This window comes from Pavona decussata, unplaced genomic scaffold (assembly GCF_977016875.1).
Source record: "Pavona decussata unplaced genomic scaffold, jaPavDecu1.1 SCAFFOLD_161, whole genome shotgun sequence".
NCBI classification, from domain to species: Eukaryota; Metazoa; Cnidaria; class Anthozoa; order Scleractinia; family Agariciidae; genus Pavona; species Pavona decussata.
In genome coordinates, this window is record NW_028145572.1 from 2,649,144 (window position 1) to 2,658,443 (window position 9,300).

A 9,300-nucleotide genomic window follows, 5' to 3' on the forward strand; every position below is an offset into this window, starting at 1 on the left:
CTGGGCAGGGTTGCAGGCCCCTTCGCTTCCTCCCCTTTTCCTCGTTTGCATATTAGCAGTTTTGGGGTAATTCCAAAGAAGGGCCAGCCAGGCAAGTGGCGCTTGATAGTCGATTTGTCTTCCCCAGGGGGTGCTAGTGTTAACGACGGCATTGATCCTCAGGATTTTTCTCTGCAGTATATTAAGGTTGATCAAGTTATTCGCATGGTCGCTCGTTATGGCCCAGGTGCCCTTATGGCAAAATTTGATGTGGAATCCGCTTATCGGAACATCCCAGTTCATCCGGATGACCGCTTCTTACTGGGCATGAGGTGGCGTGGTCAGTTGTACGTTGATCTCTCGCTTCCTTTCGGTCTCCGTTCTGCACCATTTATTTTCAATTCGGTAGCTGATATGGTTGAATGGATCCTTCTCCATAAGCATCGCCTTTCCGATTTGTTACATTATTTGGATGACTTTATTACCGCAGGTCCTCCACAGTCCCCCCAGTGTGCTTATAATCTTAACACAGCAATCTCTGTTTGCCATCGGCTGGGGTTGCCTCTTCACGCTAACAAATGTGTGGGTCCAGCCACTTCTATGACTATCTTAGGAATTGAATCAGACTCGGTCAACCAAGTGGCCTGTCTTCCTGAGGACAAATTGCTTGCACTAACGGAACTCATCCATTCGTGGATGCCCCATCGCTGGTGCAGAAAGCGGGAATTGGAGTCCCTTATTGGCCATTTACACCATGCAGCTAAAGTAGTTTGGCCAGGGAGGGCCTTTCTCCGTCGGTTTATTGATCTACTGTGCTGCTTCCGTCACAAGGACCATCCTGTTCGGATTAACCAGGAATTTCGTCTTGACCTTCAGTGGTGGCAGCAGTTTCTCGCTTCTTGGCATGGCGTTGGGTTCTGGTTGTACCCTGGCATGTCTGCTGCCACAGATTTGGTGGTCACTTCAGATGCAGCAGGTGCGATTGGCTTTGGCGCCTATTCTCAAGGCCAGTGGTTTTATGGTGCCTGGTCAACGGCGCAGGCCAGGCAATCTATTGCATATCAAGAACTCTTCCCGTTAGTGATCGCTGCTCATCTTTGGGGATCGTTGTGGGCCAGGAAGCATGTCCTTTTTTGCTCAGACAACGAGGCTGTAGTCGCGATTCTCACGACCAGGACTTCGAAGGTTCCAGCTTTAATGCACCTTCTCCGTGATCTTCTGCTCTCGGCGGCGCGTTGGGGTTTTACTTTCACTGCTGCTCATGTTCCTGGGGTCGAGAACAAAATTGCTGATGCTATTTCTCGTTTCCGTTGGCAGGAATTCAGGCAACTGGCCCCGGAGGCTCATTCGTCCCCTTGTCCGATTCCGCAGCTCCTGTTGGACAGTTTAACACCTCCTCCCTAGAACAACGGTGCTTGCATTTACTGGCCCAGGGTCTGGCTCCTTCCACCCGGAAAGCTTATGCGTCCGGTCAACGCAAGTTCGTGGAATTTTGCCGCCAAGCTGGAAAGCTTCACTCCAATGGCTCGCCTTGCCCAGCAGACGAGTGGACTTTATGTTTGTTCGTTTCATTTCTTGCAGATTCGATTCAGCACTCTTCTATTAAAGTTTATTTATCTGCAGTTCGCTCCTTGCACATTGAGCAAGGTTTTCCTGATCCTCTGCTTAATTGCCGGCGGCTTCAACGAGTGTTGAGAGGGGTCAAGCGTTCCCAGGGTTCCCCGGCTGCTCAGCGCCTTCCGATTACTAACAGCCTTCTTTTGGTCATTCACCAGGCCTTGGATTTCAAGCTTTTTGACCATTGCGCCTTTTGGGCAGCCTGCATGCTGGGTTATTTTGGTTTTCTCCGTGCTGCTGAATTTACAGTCCCCAATTTAGCCAGCTTTTCTCCAGCTATTCATCTTTCAGTGGCTGACATCTCAGTGGATTCGCGCCAGTCGCCAACTTGCCTCCGTGTCAGGATAAAAGCTTCGAAAACGGATCTGTTCCGTCAAGGCTGCCACATCCATATTGGTTTGGGAAGGGCCCCCCTCTGCGCAGTTCACGCTTTGATGGCATACCTCTCCCTACGGGGAAAGGCCCCTGGCCCCTTGTTCCTTCTTGCAAGTGGTCAACCTCTGTCTCGCGCAATTTTGACCGATTGGCTGCGGCAAATTTTCTCTACCGCGGGAATTGAGGGCAACTTCTCCAGCCACAGCTTCCGCATTGGGGCAGCCACGGTAGCAGCTCGCAACAGCATTCCTGATCATCTGATTCAGGCTCTGGGACGTTGGACTAGCAACGCATACCAGCTTTATATTCGCACGCCGTCGGAGGCTCTTGCGGGCTTCTCTGGTCAGCTGGTTTGACATCGTGTGTCCTTGCCCTTGGTTCTCCACAGCTCCCTCTACGTTGCGGTCGAGTTTAGCACCAAATTGCTTGGGGCTTGCACTGCAGTGTTTTGGGTGTTGCTCTGACGGTCAGCTGCCGTCAATTGGTAAGTGTGTTTGTATTTGTCGATGCATGCTACGCTTGGTGCTTGGGGTTGTTGGAGTCGGAGTTTCCATTTCACCCTTGTTCGCTGGCCCCTCCTTTTTCAAGCACCAAGGAGATCCTGGTTGGGTGGGGGCCGCTCGCAGGGTTGCCATGGATACCTCCTCCTCATGCTAGAGCATTGCCCGGCTCCACCAACTTCAAAGGCACCAACTCCCAAGCTCATCTATTGGTGATGAGTTTAAATGTGGCTAAATGTAATTTAGGCAAAGTTAACCTCGAAGCAATGCTGGTCAGCTGTTTTCCCCAACTATATTAGGGGTAGCCCGATGTCTCTAGCAGGGGCACCTCGTGACTTTTATACGTAGTTGCTTGCTTGCAGTTCTTCGCAAAGTGTTGTCTCAATTGCTTGCTGTTTGCGTGCCAGTTTGTGCTTTGTTTTTTCCCATCCCATCCCTCCCTCTCGGTGGGGGCTAGGTAAGTATTGGGTCGGTAAGTATTCCACTGAACTGTTCAGTGTGACGGTGCTTGGTGGGGGCCGCTCGCAGGGTTGCCATGGATACCTCCTCCTCATGCTAGAGCATTGCCCGGCTCCACCAACTTCAAAGGCACCAACTCCCAAGCTCATCTATTGGTGATGAGTTTAATATGTGTTATTGACCAAGCGTGAGGTCAAGATGGCTGGATATTGGGCAAGTTCTTTTTTTGCGTTTTTATGGACCGAGACGAAGTCGAGGTCCATAAAAACGCAAAAAAAGAACGAGGCCAATATCCAGCCATCTTGACCGAACAAGCTTGGTCAATAAAGGATTTATTATATGGCTTTACCTTCAAGTTAAAACTACAACAACAAAACAAAACAGGACATGAAACTGCTCTACTCGGAAAGAAATTCTTCATAGCCGGCCGGTGCAAAATTTATTTTCAGTGCATTTTTGGATTAGCATGTAATCGTGGAAAACAAGGAATCCTAAATTATCTTAGTGCTCTAACTTTATAATGGCTTAAAGGGAGTTTACAATTATTGAGAACGAAAAATTTAGATTTTCCCAAGAGCGGGAAGAATTGAATAGAATCCGGCAAACTCGCCATTTTCAGCCGATCGCGCGGTGGCGTAAATAATAAACATTTTACACAGTTTTCGGCTTCCAATCATTAATTCTTGAATGAAACAACAGATTTTGAGATTATATGCAAACATAAGCCGAAAAAAGAGCAGGTAAATCAGAAAACTGGGCGAAACGTTGATAAGATTTTGTTGTTTACAACAAGCAAGACGCGGCTAAATTAAAAACGTGAGCTTCTTCGGCGAACTTGAGAAAAATACTTTTCTGAACTCCTCTAAACACTTAACGCAGCTTCCACTAGGCTATGATTTAAATACAGTCATTGCAAACCTAGAGAATTTATCAATTTGGCACTCGGCTTGAGACAATAAGTTTTACAAAATCAACTCTATCTAAAATACTACAAGCAGAGCAACTCACCGGTTCAACTCACATTCAGATTGTAGCTGAAACAAAATTTTCACTACACCAGGACGATTTCATTCTCTTTCCTTTCCTTTAGGTAAATGTTGAGAGTTTACCGAACTTTTTAGTGAGCGTTTTCGCCCAAAACAACGAGAAAATCGAAGGAAAGATTGTTGGGATTAAACTTTCCATGCCAAGCGAACGGGCAACGGGGAATCCCGAGCGGGCAAGATAGCTCCATCTTGCCCGCTCGGGTAGCCAATCACAGCGCAGGATTTGAGTCATCTTGCCCGCTCGCAGAGCCAGCCATATAATAAATTTGGCTTATTAACATCAGCCACTGTGAAGGGTATGTTTTTCAAGCAGTTTAGTCCGGGATAGTGTATACATGTAGGAATCAGAGAATTTTGGTGTAGAATAGGGTATCACTGAGAAAAATTTAGTCTGAAACAGATCCCCATAGTTTCTCAAAAATAGCAAGTCTAGGATAGGGTACAAATGTTTGGTGTCTAGCGTCTGATGGAGTGGCGAAAATCGGTCTGAACGTTCGTCTGGCATATGCACACTCTTGTCCCAAGGAATTTATAAAGTACAGCATACAAAGCAAAAAACAGAAGTAAAATTTATCATACAGGCCAGGAGCCCATTATTGGCTCCTGAGGGTGTACAATCTTGTAATTTATTGTAAGTATTGTAATGTACACTCTTTTGACATCAATGTTTTCGAAATATTCATAAATCATCGAAAGACTTGAGCTTAAATTTTGTTCAAAAAATTACAATGGTTACCGCACAGGTCAATATCGAAGTATGAGAGACAAAAATGCTAGATGATCTGTTTTATTTCAGCGAAATTCGCCTTTCAAACCAGACAAAGTTGTTTTCTTACCTGAAACGTAGCGTCCCTAACGTCGGTGGCCATCAAGCGATACATGTTGTTCTGCATGGCGTTAAATTCGTTCATGGCAAAATCTAACGCATCAAGGACCTCTGGGTCATCGGTCTTTCTTTCCTGAATTCCACCAACCAGTGCATCAGATCCGAGGCAAGACGGAGCCAAAATAGCGAGCAACAAAACTAAATACAACGCCATGTTTTGTTTTCTGTCCTGTTCGTGCCAGCATCCAGCCGTGTCACATGACTTCTATCCTTTTCGGAAATGACGTCATTCTGGTTAGGTGATAGGCACCAACTGCGTGCTTAGGGCAGTTACGGTGGTGTCTTCCTCAACTTCAAAAGACGGTGTCTTTATTGCGAAGCCAACCCTCTATCCAGCAGAAAAAATGACAATGAGATTCAAACCTCACTTTTATTTTTTACTTAGTAATGTTTGAGGGGACAAGTAAAGTAAAGTAAATGTTTGCTTTTGCTAGCTAAATATTTTTGTGTCAACTCAAATTTTAAATCCAATAAACAGTTTGTCGGTAGTGTGCGTGAGGTAAGGTGGGTCTTCTTCGAACAAACTTGTTATGGCCAGTTCCCTTAGGCATTTTCCGTGCTTGTGCAGAAGCGGACAACAACAACAAAATAACGTGCTCTTTCCCTTCCTTCAACCACTGTATTCTTTTCTGAGATTTTAGAAACCGATCGCCTTACCTTTCAGAGTAGCCCCAGTTCTTTTTGCTAAACAATCACTTTCTAATGAAGTCTTTAAACTCACGAATGGAAATGGACAGTGAATGACTTGTCCCATAACCTAAGGTCATTGGACAATGCTAATGAGGCCTAACCCGCTGTCTACTGTTCTCTATCGTCAGCCTCAGAGTTGGCAAACTTCAACACATGGTCTAGGCTCGATTACCAGCCGCTGTTCGGGAAAATGAGCCCGCACTCATCCCCCCGAAAAGACTCTCTTCGGGGAGGATCACAGACCGGACCCGGGAGACGGCGGAAATCGAGCCTACACATGGTCCATTCCTCTTTCCTCCTCTGTCCACAGTTTTTCCCCATTTCATTAGTATCCGCTCAAATAAATCAAACAACGGCCTGACCTGCAAAATTCTTTGATGTCATCTTAGTGGAGGGAGGTGGAAATCATTCCAATATTCACGAGCCGCGAATCGAATACAACGGAAGAGGCCTCTGCTAGCAGGGAACTTCAAGCGACTCTTAAGCATCAGACTCGCACGACTTTGATACATGCTCACAGTCTTTTGTCATTGTAGTACATGCCAGACACTTTACACGCATAGTTCTCAAACTCATTAATAATTCGTCAAGAGAAAACAAAAAAAATCACTACCGTGACCGTGGTTTGGATATGTGCTCCTAGTTACCATAACATTTTGCCAAATTTAACATTGAATTTTTCATCAAAAATTATTGATCATTTGAAGTAATATATCAAACACGAGAAGGTGTGTTTCATCAGATATCCAAACACTGAGAAGTAGGTTGAAAAAACGAGGCGCAGCCGAGTTTTTTTTAAACGACTTCGAGGTGTTTGGATATCTGATGGAACATACTTTCGAGTGTTTGATATGGCTTCTCAAATGATCAATTATTCTTGGAGAAATTCAAGGCTAAAGTTGGCAAAATTTTATGGTAATAGGCCATTTTACAGTTGTGTACTTAGTGACCTGGCCTTGGATTGGAAGCGAGGCTGGGGGTGACCTTGCTTTGATACAAAGCTCACTGCTTTTCACATGTAAATCATGCTGTTCTTATGCTAACTAGTTTTCATTTACATATAAAAAGCAATGAGTTTTGTATCAAAACAAGGTCACCCCAGCCTCACTTCCAATCCAAGGCCAGGTCACTAAGCACACAACTGTAAAATGGGCTATTAGGATCACATATCCAAACCACGGTCACGGTAGTGATTTTCTTTGTTTTCTCTTGATGAATTATTAATGAGTTTGAGAAAAGCAATATCAAACACTCGAAAGTGTGTTTCATCAGATATCCAATCACCTCGAAGTCATTAAAAAAAAACTCAGCTGCACCTCGTTTTTTCAACCTACCGGGCTCAGTGTTTGGATATCTGATGAAACACCCCTTCTCGTGTTTGATATATTATCACATACCACTGCCCATGCATAGCAAATCATTTAGTTGTGTTTACTGAGCACAAAACATTAAACAAAACAAAAAAACCCAAAAGCAATGATTCAAATTTTTTCCCGCGTTTCTGAACAATAAAAAAAAGTCTCTATCAAACCCGGTGACAAGGCAAATACTGCTGGGTGTACTATTTATTCAAGTAACCTTTTTAGGGAGCGGATTGTCGGGAGAGAGTAAGCTGGGTTTGAAAATACATAAATACGGCATGAAACATTCGGCTAGCTCAAAACAGAAACCCTGGAACAGTCCAAGGGGGGTGGCGACCATCTTTTGACGGAAGGTTCTTAGCGTCAGTGATTTGGAGGTCTTATATTGGGGGGAGCTTGTATTCGAGGAGGAGGCTTACATTCGGAATTTTACGGTATTCCCTGACTTAAAATAACTGACGGGAAATTTAAAATTTGTTTCAACCTTAAAAAAAGAATGTTTTCACAACTTTCCTCGAGAACAATGCACCAAACGACAAAATATACAGTGCGTGGTAGTCTATCTGCGATCGATCCAACTGACCCCTCCCCCCTCCCAACCCAAACCCCGCCCCCGCCCCCTCCCCCGTGTTTCAGTGTTTGGAAACAAGGAGCCAACGGAGCCAACGAGTACCTGATCCCTTCCTGTCGAATACAAATCTAAAACGAAAACACGATTTGCTTAGCACTCAAGGGCTCAACAGCTTCAGTATTGTAGCTCAGTATATTCCATGCACCAGAAGCCACAAGCAAATAACATTCGAGCCAAACTTTTTATTTGCTTTGCTTTATGTCAGGCCTCATTACGACTCTTTCACACTTAACCTATTTCATAGTATAGAGTACAACAAAGTAAACAAGCAAGTCACTACTATATATGACTGTTTACTAATAATATTCATGGATAAATTTAGTAAAGTGCGTTCAATCTCTAGTGAAATAATATGGCATCCAAACCGAAGCGAGTCAACCCGCGCGACTTCTCATCACTAAGCCAGTGGGATTCAAAGCTCTCACTTGAAATCGATGCCAGTGGTCAGCCACTCCAAGATGGCGCTCAAACCCTGAAATAGCACAGCAGACTCGTACCCAGTCGCTATTTACGTGTTTTGTGGGGTGAGAAGATAGGATGCGAGGATGGATTGAGGCGCGCGGGGTGTCATGGGAAGAGGCAAAGGAAAAGCAGCTAGTTTTCCTTCGCCTCTTCCCATGACACCCCGCGCGCCTCAATCCATCCTCGCAACCAATCTTCTCACCCCACAAAACACGTAAATAGCGACTGGGTACAAGTCTGATAGCATAGCATCCAGAAAGAAGCGACACGAATAGTATGCATTCTCCTAACGTCGAACGCAAATATCTTAATCTATTAATTATGACGAAGATAATGAAGTGTCACAGGCCAGGCTTATATTCACATTCAGGTTTTAATACCCTGCTCTCAGCAAGTGAATTAAGTGCATGATAAGTTGTTCTGTTATTTTAACTTATATGAATGAAATCTGATTTCATCATATCTAAAAACATATTAATCCACAATTTTATCCCAAGACTTATTGTACACGTTAACATAAAGAATATAAAATTTGCTAGTTCTTAGAAGTAATAACTAAAAAACCAAGCATATAGGCTTGGAACAATTTCCACAAACAAAAACAATATTAGAACTTAAACTTTAAAACCTAAACCGTTATTTATCGTCTATTTAGTTATTGCAATTTAATAACTATCAATCAATTAATTAATCGACAAAGAAAATATAGAAAAATAGCCATAAGGACGATTTGTAAAAGAGTTCTACAGACTCCTCTATATAAAAACAAATCCCTGAATTAAAAAAATGATTATTATACAACATATAAGAAATACTAAGACTTAAACTAACTAAAAACAAATTTAAATATAATAAATAAATTCTATTTACATTTTCATTAAAAAATTTACAACTTTATAGATTTAAAAATGTCCATACTAGATGCATAGTGAGTGCATACAAGCCTGGCAAAAAGTCAAAGTATGTGAAAAACACTATGATCCACTGCAGGTTTGCTATATACTAACATCTGACATTTCTCACTGAGTTTTTGACTGCTTTAATGGTTCTGAAAGTCTAGAGGTAGTCTGATTTGTTTTAATGGCCTCTGAGGTTGAATTCTTTCAAATTGGAATTTCGCAAACAAGAGATGATTCGATTTCCTGTGTACTACACCAGCTTTTCAAACTATGATTCAATTTTATTTTTTCATTGGTTTTTAGGCGACAGTTTTTATCATGACAATGGTAACACAATGCCAATAATTTAAGATAACGTTGATTACATTGTATCTCGAAACGTACTGTATGTTTGG

General features: G+C 43.3%; 2 protein-coding genes across 2 annotated transcripts in view; one reads left to right on the plus strand and one right to left on the minus strand.

The window, feature by feature from the left end:
* The window catches only part of LOC146464770 (cathepsin L-like), a 38,723-nt gene extending 33,669 nt beyond the window's left edge, over positions 1-5,054 (minus strand). Inside the window, exon 1 of the mRNA XM_085129159.1 lies at positions 4,813-5,054. Coding sequence (XP_084985285.1) covers positions 4,813-5,016 — 204 coding nt within the window. The 5' untranslated portion in view covers positions 5,017-5,054. The remainder of the gene's footprint in view (positions 1-4,812) is intronic.
* LOC146464772 (uncharacterized) lies at positions 205-3,093 on the plus strand. Its single transcript, XM_085129581.1, has 2 exons — positions 205-1,164; positions 1,275-3,093. The coding sequence occupies exons 1-2, from the start codon at positions 205-207 to the stop codon at positions 2,325-2,327; spliced, it is 2,013 nt and encodes a 670-aa protein (XP_084985707.1). The 3' UTR covers positions 2,328-3,093.
* Positions 5,055-9,300: the final 4,246 nt, after the last annotated feature.